The following is a 16,595-nucleotide window of genomic DNA, read 5'->3' on the forward strand; positions in this document are numbered from 1 at the left end:
ATCTTTTTACTTCGAGAAATATATTTTTTGAACTTTCTGGATGTCCCTATGGTTGTGAAAGTGTTCGTTCATAAGGAAAAGCCTATTTACAAGCTCCCCCAAAGCACAAATGCTCCAAGTCCCCATCACACCTGAATGATCAAATATATCTTTGCGGGCTTCCCTAGTGGCGCAGTGGTTGAGAGTCCGCCTGCCGATGCAGGGGACGTGGGTTCATGCCCTGGTCCGAGAGGATCCCACATGCTGCGGAGCGGCTGGGCCCGTGAGCCGTGGCCGCTGAGCCTGCGCGTCCGGAGCCTGTGCTCCGCAGCGGGAGAGGCCACAACAGTGAAAGGCCCGCGTACCGCAAAAAACAAACAAACAAACCAAAAAAACAAAAAAAGTATATATATATATATACACACACACACACACATATATTTGCAAAGTTCTGAGGTGCTAACGAAACAAAAAATTCACGTGACAAATTTTGATGTTTCGTTATAAAACCATCTTAAGGTTCACTGTTATGGGAATGTCTTTGAGTAAAATTACCTTTAATAAATGTTCATTAAGAAAGTCTGCAATGTAAAGATGTTGGAATGGGCATTATGAAAGATGCAGCTACAAATTAAGAGAGTCTCTGCCCCCAGGACCAGGTACCCGCCAGTGGGGGACGATGTAATACCAATCACTTAATACACACCAAGATGCACTACATCCTCAAGAGAGATGAAGTGTCCTATGGGAAATCAGAGGGCTGGAGCATGGAAGAATTAATTCTAGGTGGAGGAATCTGAGATTTCACAGTGAAAAAAGGTCCTTTGGGTACCTGATTAAATGAAGGACCCATGCATCGATGTGCCATAGAGTAGCAGAGACACATATGCAGCCCCATACTATTTTCTAGGGAGATCTGTCTATTTTTCTGAGTCTTAAAATGAAGAAATATTTTCATGCTGAATAAAAATGCTTCTTATTAACCACATGACTTGCATAATAAATATTATAAATCCTCTATCCATATTCCTCAACCTGCTGTTCAACCTTCAATGACATTACAGCTGATAAGTATTTCAACCTATATTATATGCCACCCTCTGGAACACTGGGAATTGGCATATATCATTACAAACTGACAGAATCAAGCAACTCCCATCCTTGGTGGTGGTGGGGGGGGGGATTCATAAGCCTGACTTTAAAACACACACACACACACACACACACACACACACACACTTAAAAAATATCCCTCTGAAAAGCTGAAAAGTAGGGGAAATTTTTTAATCTTAAAGAAACAATTAAGACCCATCCTCCAAAACCCTACTGCACTGTTGGAAAACAGATGGCCCTGGCAATTCAGTGCTGGAAGCCTGCCTTCAATTATCAGTCTGGTTACTACCAGCAGATGGGTACCAACGTAGCAAAGCCAAATTCAAGAAGAGGGAGAATCTGGCTGGTAGAAAGTACTTGAAAACTTGCTGGCAGCTGCTGTGCTCATGTATATATGCTCATTTCATCATCAAAATAAGACAGAGTCTGTTGTAGTTATATTTCTGTCTCCTTTGTCCTGATCCTACCTCCCTTCCATGAGCTCAACTGACAAGCTATCAAATTAAGAGATCAACCAGAACTAAAAGCCCGCTCCAACTCATCTCAAGACTGACGTTCATACCAGTCATTGTGAAATTCTGCAAAGAATGATCACTGAAGTGCAATGATGTTACTGACTTAAACTAGCATCATTCAACTAGAGAATCTATAATCGCTTGTTTGCTCTTCAGGCTCCAAAATAATCACCACTCAAATGAGATCACAGATGTGAAAGGAAAAATACCTTAACGTACTTTAACAAGGGTAATGGAGCATTATCAGTAGTGTTTCTTCCTAAAATTTAACAGCAGCTAGATGTGTGTGATCAATGCTAAGATCAGCTAAATGAGCTCAACATAAGAGAGTAACTAGAATGCAACCATCTGAGTTGACTTAGCATTTTTATTTTGCAACTTATATTTTTTACCCTAAAAAAAATCATCAAATCAAATGGCACGTACATCTAGAGGCGTGACAAGAAAGCTGACAAGACACTGTATGCAAAGCTGGGTGCATCCCAGTAGGAGAAAGGAAGGTGAAAAGGAGGAGAAGAGGTGGGGAGGGACCCCAGGAGGGAGGGTGCAACTTATGTTTATGTGTCTGTTCGTCTCTATCCATGTCTGTGTATAACTGGAGACATTTAAATGAATACTAAGCTCAATGAAAAGATTAACAAGTCTTTGTCTATTCTGGCAGTAGTTCCATAAATACTTGTTTCAAATGAAGAAATGTTCAGCCAATCCTGGGACCCAGCAGGCTTATCATGCTATGGCTATGGCCAACCCAAGAATTTTAAAAAGCCAGAATTTAGAAAATGAACATCTGAAAATGGAGCTGTAGGCTGCCACCCATCAGCAATTCATTTTCTGCACAGCTTACAGCCACTTAGGACCTGACTGGGTGGCTCATTGCCAATGATGCGTTAAGCATACAAGGATATATTCTCCTAGGCAGCTCTTGCGACCTCACATGATTTGCAGAGTTGGGCACTAGTCTGGAAAAACACAACAAAAAACCCTATAACCACAAGCCAGCCTTAGAGCTTAGCGAGCAATTCCAGCCAGATCAACTTTGGTTTAGGAGCAACCAGGGAAGCATCATTTCCTAGGACCAGACAAAACAAATTTCAGTTACTGTGTGGCATTTCATGATCCCATCCATGAATGAAGCTTAATACGTCCCCTGCTGGGCGAAGTCTATATGGTGGACGAGGGATGGATGCAAAGGATGTGTTTTTCTCCTTCCACCTCATCATTCTTGCCTGCCAGACCAGGCCCCTTAGCGGACCCTGTTGTAATACAGGTCCCCACGCTCGGGAAGGTCCCCAAGCAAGTGTTCCCTCATCTTTGCTGTCAAACGATGGTATATGATTGCCTAACCCCAATGCTATGGGGTTGGCACTGGATGCTGGATGAGCAGCTTATCTAAACCTTCCATTCACTTTGATACTAAATGCTAACTTTACCCTTGATTGGGCCATTAAATCACATTTCCACTACTGATAATTTCTCACTGTGAGCAGCATATTAGTTTGCTAAACATGGACAAGGAAAATTTCAGTAAAACTGTCTCATTTTTTTGGCATCCAAAACCTATAAGCGTGCTAAACTTGTTTGTACTTATAATTAGATACAGAAAGATACCCAGCACGATAAGACTAGAATGGGCTGCAATTTTATGTGAAAAATCTCAAATGCCCTTTCCTTTGCCCATCCTTTCTGTGCCTATGGGCGAGAGCAAACAGTGGTAGCATCAAAAAGTTACAACAGTTGTGAAGACCAAAGAGCCCCTATGTGCTTGCTGGGCACGGATCTAAACATTTGACACACAATATTTAAGTTAATCATTAATGCAGCTCTGGAGGGTTAGTATTAGTCCCCATATGCAGATGAGGAAAGTCAGACTCAGAAATGGTAATCACTGTCCCCAGGTCACACAGCAGGGAGGTGGCAGAAAAGTGATGCAATTTCAGATCTCGCTCACTTTAAAGTCACCAAAATTTTACCTCGAAGTTATACCACCAGTCTAACTGGGTAAATTGCTTTTCTGATTCCAATCCCAATTCAAACTGCAAGAGCCAGCTAAACCCTTTGAATTCTTGATATCATCCTCAAAAGAAGGCACACACACAAAAACGTAAGTTAAAGACAAATACTAAATGAATTCCCTGGCCCTGAGCTACACACCTCCAATGACTGCCCTCACTGGACACAGAAATCAATGAAATATTAAGTGCAACATGACGGGCATTTAGCTAGAGTTCATAGTGGACAGCTCCACAGCTGACAAACCAGGCCCTGCAGGGATGCATGGGTCTTCAAAAACACCTGCAAGAAATGTCCAGCCCACTATGGAGCCTTCGCCAAGCAAACCGTTTGCAAAGTGTTTGGACCCTCTTAACCAGTCGATCGATTTTACAAAATGTTTCCACCAGGCAGCCAGTGGAGTCGCGGGAGAGTTCCTGGCTGAAAGGGAAGCTCACAGAGGGAAGAGTTCAGTGCCAGTCTGCCTGTGGAAATGTTAGCAGAAGCATCTGTTGGTTGGTCCCCAATGGCCAAACGGCGAACATTTGTTTTGCTGAAACAAACGCTTTCATTTAAAAACGTTTGCTGATGAAACCATCATCTGATATGAAGTTTTCTTCCACTCGGGTTTCTGGGGCTGTGGCCTCCTCTCTCCAGCAGTATTACCCCTCTGAGGCTATAGCTGCTTTAACAACCTCTTCTTTGCTACTGACAGACATTCTGATTTTATAACCATAATACACTCCTTGAAGCTGAGGGGATAAATATATTTAGACTTGGCTCACCTGGATAAATCACTGTTCTTTACAGAGAACTTAAAAAACAAACAAAAAAACCCGTACAATCTAAAAAGTAATTGCATAATAGTTAAAAGATTAGTGAAAACAAATTCTTTCCTGTGACATTTGCTGGAAAAGAAACCTCTAATGTTCTGCGGTGCTTTTTCATAAAACTACAATGTAGATTTATGACTCTATTCATATTGTTTCAGTCTATTAACTGTCCCTAAATGGTTCTTAATTAAGCCCTTTAAAATAAACTCCAAGCAACTAAATATATTCAGAGAGAAGCAAATTAAAGTAAGTACAGGGACCTCCCTGTTGGCGCAGTGGTTGAGAATCCACCTGCCAATGCAGGGGACACGAGTTCGAGCCCTGGTCCGGGAAGATCCCACATGCTGCGGAACAACTAAGCCCGTGTGCCACAACTCCTGAGCCTGCACTCTAGGGCCCACGAGCCACAACTACTGAGCCCGTGTGCCACAACTACCAAAGCCCGTGTGCCTAGAGCCCATGCTCCGCAACAAGAGAAGCCACCACAATGAGAAGCCCGAGCAACACGACGAAGAGTAGCCCCCGCTTGCCACAACTAGAGAAGGCCCGTATGCAGCAACAAAGACCCAACACAGCCAAAAATAAATAAATAAATAAAGTTAAGTACAGATAAAATCCTATCGGTGAAGCAACATCAGGGTACGCCCTGTACTCTGTGCCATTGGGAAACCTCATCCACAATTTTGTATCGTTACCATGACTCTCCAGAGACACCGTCATGGGAATTTTCTGGTGATCAAGTGGTTAAGACTCCGTGCTTCCACTGCAGGAGGCGCGGGTTCGATCCCTGGTGGGGGAAGTAAGATCCCATATACCATGCAGCATGGTCAAAAAAAACCCAAAAAAACCCAGCAAAGACACCATCACCCATGCCTGCACACACTCAACATGAAAGTTAATGTTGACTGCTGAAGCCAGAGTAATACAATTTACAATTACTTGAGGTTTTTATAACAATATGAAATCTAGAAACTCTTTATCTGTAAAAAATTTTATATTTAAGTCTATTACTTTGCACAAGGTTTTTAATATTTGATGATGCAAAAGCCAACCCTTGGAAAAGGGATTTAAATTATACCTCCCATCACCAGTTTTGTTTCTTTCTATTTAGAAAATCCCTTGCTTTCTTCCATCCTTCCACCTCACTGGTGGTCTAAAACAATCTTAAGAAAAAACAAAAGAGTAGTACATGGTCTTAATGTAAGTCATGCTTTCCTATAATTGCTAGATGTATATTAGTAAGTTATATCAGAATAGAAAGTGAAAAAAAAAACCACATGTTCTATGTCATAGATTTTATACAAAACACTGTAATATATACTTCTGGCAAATTAAAAACAAAAATGTAGCTATAATAAACTACTAGAAAATGGTATAGAAATTCTTTAACCCTCCCACTTCCTCCTGTACAGAAGTTGACAAATACTCTTCTCTACCCCTCACTTACCTCACTGCTTCTCCTCAGCTCATTTTCCTTGGTCTGACTCGCCTGTAAGGTCTGTTCAGTTCTACTGAACTTTTCCTTAAACTCTTCCAATTTTTTTTCCAGCTGGTGCTTTACAGATGTGACCTACAAGTAGAAAACAAAGCAAAGCTTCATGTTTCTTTACTTTTTAAATAACTATGTATTCTTAAAGAATAAAAAGGTCATGGAATATAATAATTGATATCATCTATTTTGGTTGAGACCCACTATACATAACAGCTTAATAAGGCCCCAGAAGTTGAACTTAAAATACCGTCATGTCAACCTGTGACATTACTTGGCAGCAGCATATGTTGATGAAAAAGGCTGGGTTTGAGGAGGAAGCCACAAGGAAAACAATTAACCACAAAAAAATAAAACAACTAAATAGTAATAAACTAATTTTTAAAAATGAGATAAGAAATAACAAAAATTGAGAAAACAAACTGGGAGAACACATTTGCAATAAATACAACAGAATAAACACGATATTTCCAAAATACAACACATAAAGCATATCTATGATTCAATATACAAAGAGGCAAGTCCATTTAAAAAAAGAGCAAAGGACAGAAACAGAAATGTTATACAAAAGATACAAATGGCAAATCACCTTCTGAAAGAAATAACCTCAATGGTAATCAAGAAAGTGTGAATTGGGAATTCCCTGGCGGTCCAGCAGTTAGGACTCTGCGCTTTCACTGCTGAGGGCCATGTTCAATCCCTGGTTGGGGAACTAAAATCCCACAAGCCTCAGGGCGCGGCCAAAAAAAAAAAAAAAAAAAAGAAAAGAAAAGAATGAATGACCACATTGCTTCTTCTGACAGTATAAAGCTCTGGATATCTAGTGCTTCCACATTGCAGATAGAGCAGGAAACTAAACAGACGAGATCCTGTCCTCATGGAAAGATCTGAGTGATGGAAGGAAGATAATATCTTTCTTAATTAATTAATTTATTTATTTTAGGCTGCATTGGGTCTTCGTTGCTGCGTGCAGGCTTTCTTTTTAGTTGCGGTGAGTGGGGACTACTCTTCGTCGCAGTGCGTGGGCTTCTCATTGCAGTGGCTTCTCTTGTTGCAGAGCACGGGGCTCTAGGCGCACAGGCTTCAGTAGTTGTAGCATGCGGACTCAGTAGTTGTGGCTCGCGGGCTCTAGAGCGCAGGCTCAGTAGTTGTGGCACACGGGCTTAGTTGCTCCACAGCATGTGAGATCTTCCCTGGACCAGGGCTCGAACCCGTGTCCCCTGTATTGGCAGGCGGATTCTTAACCACTGCACCACCAGGGAAGCCCCAGAAGATAATATTTAAATAAACAAATAACTCTATTATATGTCAGGTGATAGACCTCATGGAGAAAAATAAAGCAAGGTAAAGAAACAGAAAGTACCTGAGGGCAAGGGTCTATGTAGTGACCACGGGAAGATGTCATTCATAATGTGACACTGGAGCAGCAAGGCTTCAGATAGTGAAGGCTCACACCCTACAGATCTGTCTGGGGACGGAGCACCCCCAAGAGCAAAGCCCAAAGCTGCCACTTGCTGGGTGTGTCCCCCCATGGCAAGGAGGCCATGTGGACAGGTAAGCAAGGGGAGAGTGGGAGATGGGGTGAGCGGGTAAGGTGGTGGAAAGGCCACCTAGGCTCCTGCATACATTTGGAACGACCCTACTCTTACTCTGAGAAATGGGGAGTAACTGCAGACTTCTGAGCAGAGGAGTGACATGATCTGACCTATACTTGAAAAGATGAAAAGACTCCCTCTGGCTGCTGATTGAAAACACACTGTGAAGAGGAAGGGTGGAAGCAGGGAGACCAGTTAGGATGCTGGTACAGAAACCCAGGTGAGAGATGATGTGTCTTAGACCACATATAGAGCTGGAGATGGTGAAAGCAGTCAGATCCAGTATAAAACATAAAGACAGAGAAATCAGGTTTATTCTTAGCAGGGAGGTATGTGGCACATGAAAGGTTTCTGGGGTAGCCAACAAGATTCTATCCTCTGACATATATAATGGTCACAAGAGAGGCATGCCTTATAGTAATTTATTGTTGTACGTTTGTTCTATATAGATTTTGTGTTCTAACACACAAAAAAGTTTATGCTATTCATGTAATACACACATATACTCATGCATGCAAATATACATATGCACAGATATACACAAATACACATGCATACACACGTGTGTGAATAAATAAAGGTAGAGCCAGCAGAGTTTTAATGGATTACTTTGAGGTGTTGAGAGGAAAAGAGGAGGTGAAGATGACACTGAGGTTTTAGCCTGAGAGATGTGAAGAATGGAATTGCTATTTACTGGGACAAGGAAGACTAAGCAAAGAACAAGTCTGAAAAAAGTTGGAGTTCCATTAATAACATGTTTCAAGTGTGAGATGCCTATTACATGTGTGACTGGAAATATCAGATGCACACCCACAAGTCTGAAATTCAGACCAGACATCCAGGCTGGAGATATAAACATGGGTGTCATCATCACATGGATGACACAGAAAGCCATAAAAGCAGATGAGATCATTTGTGCAGGGAGTGTTAAATAAGTAAATTATAATTTTCAGTGCTTTGACTATTTGGAAGCATAAATACTTGGGATAGCTCCCAGCTGGTGGCATGACCAAGAACCACTGGAATATCAGACGCCCACAGACCTTCAGATCTGAGATCCTCACTCACTGCCCTCCTTCTCTAAACAAGAAAACCCAGACCCAGAAAGGTTCAGTTTGCTCTCCACTTTGATATGTAAGGAAAGTGAGGATAGAGCTTTTTTTTTCTTTCTTTAAAGATATCATATGTCTGCTGTGGTATAGAAATGACATGTATTAAAAAGGGGGTGGGGAGGTTAAGGAGGAGGGAGAAATCAGTTAGCACCCTACTTTATCCAGTTCAGCCTGGAGGATGTTGTGCATGTTCTTGGCTTGCTGTAGCTCCTGGGTGAGCTTGGCTTTCGTCTGAGTGAACTCTTGGTCCAGGGTTTGGAAGGAACGCTGTTGACGGGAGAGCTCCTAAAAAGCAAAAGACAAATGCATCAAACTGATGCTGGTTAACAAGGGAGAGCCTAGGGCGAGACCCATTCTTCCCCCAGGCAATACTCTTCTGTAAGAGCAGAAGATTATGGGAGCCGGTCTGCGACTACCTGATGATTGATATAGGCAGCCATAGCACGGGTCCCGGGCATCAGATCCGGGTCTCTGAGCGGAAGAGGAAGGAGTCCGCCAGGAGAACACATGGAAACTGGCCTGTTCCCGCCTCATCCCCGACTTAAATGAATCACCTCTGTTCTGAAGTATCCAGGGGCAAAAGAGTAGAGCTGAGCTGTAGCCGGTCACAACTCGGCTGAGAAATCAACACACTCAAAAATGGAGTTTAAAATGTCAAATAGGGCTTCCCTGGTGGCGCAGTGGTTGAGAGTCCGCCTGCCGATGCAGGGGACACGGGTTCGTGCCCCGGTCCGGGAAGATCCCACATGCCGCGGAGCGGCTATGCCCGTGAGCCATGGCCGCTGAGCCTGCGCGTCCGGAGCCTGTGCTCCGCAACGGGAGAGGCCACAACAGTGAGAGGCCCGCGTACCGCAAAAAAAAAAAATTAAAATGTCAAATAGCTTATGCCACTGACCATTGAGAATGACAAGAAGGAAATGCCACCAATTAACTTGGATAATCACACAGGGACACCAGGTTAACATTTCCAGTCACTCTCATTGAAAGACTATAGACCCATTTCAAGGCTAACTCACCTGAAACTGATACCAAGCCTTATGCAAGGGCATCTTCAGCCCTAATTTGTCTGCCAACTTCATTCCCCTCCCCATCAATTACCTTCCTAATGTATTTGCCAACTCACAGCCTTTAAAAACACCTGGTGAATGTAATACAATTTCCTTTACAACACAGAGTGTTTGAAATTAAGAAATGCAATCCTTTCCTACTTGGTGTCAAATTTCAAACAAATCAGAAAATGTGGATAAAAAAGAACATTCTAAGTCCCTTCTCCAGTCAAAAACTAAACGATGGAAAAGTGTGAAGGAAAATATAATGCCTTTTCCGCACAAAGCATTTCCCCTCTAGTGGAACATCCCAAATAATGACAGACACTCCTCTTTTCAAATGATCAAACTAGGAAATGCCGACAAGAGCCTTCTGGACAAACTCCTCATGAATCCATTTACCTTACCTCTTGGAACTCTTTTTCTTTTTCCTTGATTTTCTGTTCCAGAGAACATCTGGCACTCTCTGCATTTTGACGCTGACAACTCAAATCTTCAGTCAATTTTTTCAGTTTTTGCTCCAAAGCAATACACTAACAACAAATTAAGACACTCAGTACAAAACAAAATTATTCTTGGAAAGAAGCAAACATTTTGAATTTTAGAAAAATTAGTCCCATGATCTGGTTCAAGTTTAACATAGTGTTTTGACATTTTTATTTCATAAAAAGTTGGGTTTAAAACAATTAGTCAAGTACCAAAACCACTACAATTATTTTAGCACACATAAAATTTATATTTGGGAAATATTAGCAAGGATGTAAAGCATTAGACCATTTAAATAAATACTTCATAACTTGTGCCATGAAAAAAGAAACCAGCATGTCTGAATAATGATTCACCTAATGTTTTTTTGTTTTTGCTTTTTTTTTTTAGAAGATGTTGGGGGTAGTTTATTAATTTATTTACTTTTGCTGTGTCGGGTCTTCGTTTCTGTGTGAGGGCTTTCTCTGGTTGTGACAAGTGGGGGCCACTCTTCATGGCAGTGCACGGGCCTCTCACTATTGCGGCCTCTCTTGCTGCGGAGCACAGGCTCCAGACGCGCAGCCTCAGTACTTGTGGCTCACGGGCCTAGGTGCTCCGCAGCATGTGGCATCCTCCCAGACCAGGGCTCGAACCCGTGTTCCCTGCATTAGCAGGCAGATTCTCAACCACTGCGCCACCAGGGAAGCCCTCACCTTATGTTTTGTTGCACGGGAATGAGAGGTTAAAATGCGGTGATGTTGGGCTTCCCTGGTGGCGCAGTGGTTGAGAGTCTGCCTGCCGATACAGGGCACACGGGTTTGTGCCCCGGTCCGGGAGGATCCCACATGCCGCGGAGCAGCTGCGCCCGTGAGCCATGGCCGCTGAGCCTGCGCGTCCGGGAGAGGCCACAACAGTGAGAGGCCCACATACCGCAAAAAAAAAAAAAAACAGTGATGTTGACCTGCGTAATTTAGAGGCTATAAAATAACCAGAGGGTACCCATTATCCTCATATGATAGTGTTTCTCAAGGACAACAGATTTTGTGGGAAACTTAAATATTAATATGCATCTTTCCACAACGCTCCCACTATGCCATTTTAAATGTCTGGAGGTTCACAGCACTCCAAAGAATATCACAATGGGTTTTAACCAAGCTGCCAAAGGCAACACGAAGAACATGCATTTGCCTTTTTACATAGCCAGTTATCTTTTCTTTTTAATTGAAGTATAGTTGATTTACAATGTTGTGTTAGTTTCAGGTGTACAGCAAAGTGATTTGGTTACACACACACATATGTTCTTTTTCAGATTCTTTTTCATTATAGGTTATTACAAGATATTGAATATAGTTCCCTGTGCCTTACAGTAGGTCCTTACTGTTGACCTATTTTATATATAGTAGTGTATATCTGTTAATCCCAATGTATCCCTCCTCCCACTCTCCCCTTTATGACCATAAATTTGTTTTCTATGTCTGTGAGTCTGTTTCTGTTTTGTAAGCAGGTTCATTTGTATCATTTTTTAGATTCCACATATAAGTGATATCAGGTGATATTTGTCTTTCACTGTCTGACTTACTTCGCTTAGTATGATAAGCTCTAGGTCCATCTATGTGGCTGCAAATGGCATTATTTCATTCTTTTTTATGCATAGCCAGTTATCTCTAAAATAATTTTTAAAACATGAACTACATCAAAATTTAGGATGCTCTTCTAAAATTAAATCTTCAAGTGTTAAAACCCATTCCTCTGATGCTTCCCTGTGGTGTTCAAATCCTTGAACTGCCTTACAAAGCAACTCTAACTTCCCAGGAAAGAATAAGAACAACTCACATTAGTGGGGGAGAATTCCTGTTCCAAAAGAAATGTGCCCCAATTTGGCAAATCTCTCCACTAATGTATTTCTCTGAGAATCATTATAGTCCGATTTAGAACTATTAGAACTATTAGAAATTTAACAGAGAATTCAGAAGAAAAGAAAACATTATGTAAGACTTTCCTGGAAGACCAGACACCAACTATTAACTAACCAAAGATGAAAAGATAAAGCTGGTCTGATTTTGCAAATATCATAACTTTAAAATACCGGATTCAAAAAGTAAAATATTGAGCAGTTGTTCAAATTAATCCACTGCTTTGAACATTAAGACACCTTTGTCATTAACCTTATTGTTCTTGAATTTTTAAATCCCTAAGGAAAAGTATGAAAGAAATTATTTCTAATAATAATAAATATGAACTCAACAAATATGTCTAGCACCATGCTAGGCACTGGGGATATAGCAGTAAACAACTCAGACAAAAATCATTGCCTAAATGATGGTCTAAAATTTTGACAGGGACTTCCCCAGTGGCACAGTGGTTAAGACTCTGCGGTCCCAATGCAGGGTGCCCAGGTTCAATCCCTGGTCAGGGAACTAGATCCCACATGCATGCCGCAACTAAGAGTTCACATGCCACAACTAAAGAGCCGGTAAGCCACAACTAAGGAGCCCCTGAGCCGCAACTAAGGAGCCCACCTGCCACAACTAAGACCCATCACAACCAAATAAATAAATAAATATAAAAAATAAAAATAAAATTCTGACAATTTTCAGGGGGAAAAAAAAAATGCATGGCAGAGTAGATGAATGAACCCTTGGCACCCTCTGCTGGCACTCCGTCAAACTGCAACATATTCCACTATAGGATCTCAGGATCAATCAATTCTTTCTTATTAGAAACAGTAGCTTAAAAAAGAGCATTTAAGAGTAACTTATATTTTATTTAGATTATTTTTTATGCTGATATTTATGATGCACAATCCATGTGCAAGTACCTGGCCACTAGGTGTCATGAATGCTCCATAATACTCTAAAAAAGGGTCCCGAGCTCAAGTCCTTTAAAAATATACAGCATATGACCCTGGAGACTCAGTGCTCTGGGCCAATGAGCTTTTAGCTGTAAAATACGGGTGCTGAAGTCTAGCTTTGCTGCCAGCCCCAGCACTCTGTTTCTACATGAGTTCAAACCTTGCATCCCACACGGTTTGTAAATACTTGGAAAACAAGCATACGAGAAACAGCGTATGTTCACTAAAGCACATGGTATTGATTTTGGCTAAATTAGCTCCATTTTATTTAATAGGTAGTTCTAATGGTACATCAGGGAATAGCATAAACAAAGCATAATCTGATTTCAGCAACATATTGGACAAGGTCATATTATCTTTAGAGACAAGATGGAGAAAGGTGGACTGAATTTTCAGTTAGGTGTGTTTGTAATTTACAGGAAAAAAATGGAATACAAAAAGCATTGAACGAATGAGTCTTAAGAACTTGGAGAGGCGTCTCCAACAGAAGGAAAGCCAGAGCTATATTCTCAGCACTGTCCTAGTCAAAAATTCTAATTCATGATCTGGTAAGAAGAGACTTCATCAAATATGCTAGTCAGTACAAGCATTTGGTGACCTTGTCACACCAAAACCAACAAGACAAAATGTAAAAGGATAAGTATAATTCTCTTATATGAGAAGGCGTGACTTGGCAGAAATGCAACTGAAAATGAGCTTCACTGACAAGGAACTTTATTGATATAATAATAACAATTATTATTATAAGTTCACCATGTGCCAGGCACTATATGCCAAAACCTTTATAAAAATTATCACAGGTACTTCCCTGGTAGTCCAGTGGTAAAGAATCTGCCTTCCAACGCAGGGGACGCGGGTTCAATCCTTGGTCAGGGAACTAAGATCCCACATGCCATGGGGCAACTAAGCCCACGTGCCACAACTATTGAGCTTGCGTACCTCAAAGAGAGAGCCCACGTGCCACAACTAGAGAGAGAAAACCCGCACACCACAACTAGAGAGAAGCCTGTGCACCACAACGAGAGAGAAACCCGAGCAGACCACACACCGTAACGAAAAGATCCCACATGCCTCAACAAAGACCCCGTGTGCTGCAACTAACATCCGATGCAGCCAGAAAAAACAAGGAAAATAAATAAATAAATATTTTTAAAAAATTATCACAAACTTTACAGCAATCCTATGACAAAGGCATTATTATTAACACCATTTTATTGATTAGGACACTGAAGTTCAGAAGTTAATTAAATAGCTCCAAAGCAACACAATTGGGATGTAGTAGAGCCAGGGTTTGAATCCAAGTCTTTCTAACTTAGAAAACCAAATTACAAACCCAGACTGCACAAAGGGAATAAATATATGGATCAAGGGAGATCATGTTCCTTCATACATCTAAGCCATAGTTACCAAGAATTTCTCGGTGCAAAGCACTGCACTAGAAGAATTCTAAAAATGAACCTGGACTACCACTTCCAGGTAGATGGAAGAGATGAACATTTCCCTCTACCTCCCACCAAGAATAATCCAAAACCTTGCACATTACATTAAAACAAACATAAAAAAGCTCTGAAAAAAGAGAAGAAAGAAGATTAACAAGAGACTTTGGAGCCCAAGGAAAAAACAAGACAGTGCTGAAAGAAAAAAACTGTTAACCTTTAGAATCCTATACCCTGCAGAAATATCTTCCAGGAATGAAGAGGAAATCAAAACATTCCCAGACAAAAGAAAATTTAGAGGATTTGTAACTACTCTAAAAGAATGGTTAAAGGATGTTCTCTAAACAGAAAGGAAATAATGAAAGAAGGAAATATGGAAGGAATCATGAAGGAAGGAACAATAAGTTAATGAACAATAAACATATAGACAATAGGCTTTCCATCTCTTCTTCAGTTTTCTAAATTATGTTTGACAAGTGAAGCAAAAATTATAACACTGTCTGATGTGGTTCTAAATGTATGTAGAGAAAACACTGAAGGAAATTATACTATAAATGGGGGAGGGTATAAGGACAGAAAGAGAAGTAAATTTTCGATAATTTATTAGCGTTGATAGAATGACAACACCAATAACCTGTGATAAATTGTATTTATATATACATTATCTAAAACAATCATTATAAAACTACCAAGAAATACACTCAGAAACGCTATCAATAATTCAAAAGGGAATTCTAAAAAGTGTTCAAGTAACCTACAGGAAGGCAGGAAAAATGAAAGAGAAATGAAAAATGAAAGAAATAAAAAACAAAAAATAAGATGGAAGACTTAAGCCATGACATATCAATAATTACATTGAATATCAGTGATCTAAATATACTAATTAAAAGACAGATAGTGTTTCTAAAAGGGAATAGTGTTTTAAAAGAGTGGATTAAAAAATACGACCCAACTATACGCTGTCCACACAAAACTCACATTAGGCCTATTTTTTAATTTATAGTTAGGTCATACTTTTAAATTTAATAGCATAGATAGGCTGAAAGTAAAAAGACAGAAAGAAATATATCATGAAACATAAACCAAAGGAAAGCTACAGTGGCTATATTACTACCAGATAAAGTAGACTTCAGAATAAAAAAAATTACCAGAGACACTGAGGGCTATTGCACAATGATAATGGTCAATCCACCAAGAAGACATAGCAATCCTAAATGTGTATGGACCAAACTACAGAACTGCAAAATAAGTGAAGCAAAAACTGATAGAACAGAAAGGAGAAATAGACAAATCAACAATTATGGGAGACTTCAATATCCCTCTCTCAACAATTGCTAGAGCAACTAGACAAGAAATCAGCAAAGATTCAGAGGAATTCAACAAAGAACGTTAACCAACAGGAGCTAATGACACTTTTAGAACATTCCATCCAACAACAGAATATACATTTTTTTCCAAGCGCCTATGAAACATATACCAAGATAGACCATATACTAGGCCATAAAACTCCCACAAATTTAAAAGACCTGAAATCATAAAGTATATTCTCTGAACACAGTGGAATCAAACTAGATACCAATAACAAAAAGAGAAAAAGCTCCAAACACTTGGAAACTAAACAAGGTATTTCTGAATAATCAATGTGCCAAAAAGGAAGTTCCAAGAAAAAAAATTTTTTTTAGTACATTAAAGAATAAAAATTAAAATACAATATATCAGGGACTTCCCTGGTGGTGCAGTGGTTAAGAATCTGCCTGCCAATGCAGGGAACACGGGTTCAAGCCCTGGTCTGGGAAGATCCCACATGCTGCGGAGCAACTAAGCCCATGCACCGCAACTACTGAGCTTGTGCTCTAGAACCCACGAGCCACAACTACTAAGCCCACATGCCACAACTAGTGAAGCCCATGCGCCTAGAGCCTGTGCTCTGCAACAAGAGAAGCCACCACAATGAGAAGCCCACGCACTACAACAAAGAGTAGCCCCTGCTCCCCGCAACTAGAGAAAGCCTGTGCACAGCAACGAAGACAGCAGCCAAAAATAAATAAATAAATGTTTTTAAAAATTATTTTAAAAAATACAATATATCAAAATTTGCAGAGCACAGTTAAAGCAGTACTGAGAGGGAAATTTATAGCATTAAATGTCTGCATTAGAAAAGAAGAAGTCTCA

General features: G+C 40.5%; 1 protein-coding gene across 1 annotated transcript in view; it reads right to left on the bottom strand.

The window, feature by feature from the left end:
- CENPF (centromere protein F) overlaps window positions 1-16,595 on the bottom strand; it is a 58,574-nt gene that overhangs the window by 26,562 nt on the left and 15,417 nt on the right. The window contains exons 8-10 of the mRNA XM_024751105.1: window positions 10,079-10,204; window positions 8,782-8,910; window positions 5,877-5,999 (exon numbers count right to left, since the gene is read on the bottom strand). Coding sequence (XP_024606873.1) covers window positions 5,877-5,999; window positions 8,782-8,910; window positions 10,079-10,204 — 378 coding nt within the window. The remainder of the gene's footprint in view (window positions 1-5,876; window positions 6,000-8,781; window positions 8,911-10,078; window positions 10,205-16,595) is intronic.

The sequence above is a fragment of the Neophocaena asiaeorientalis genome, unplaced genomic scaffold (genome assembly GCF_003031525.2).
Source record: "Neophocaena asiaeorientalis asiaeorientalis breed wild unplaced genomic scaffold, Neophocaena_asiaeorientalis_V1.1 scaffold67, whole genome shotgun sequence".
Classification (NCBI taxonomy): domain Eukaryota; kingdom Metazoa; phylum Chordata; class Mammalia; order Artiodactyla; family Phocoenidae; genus Neophocaena; species Neophocaena asiaeorientalis.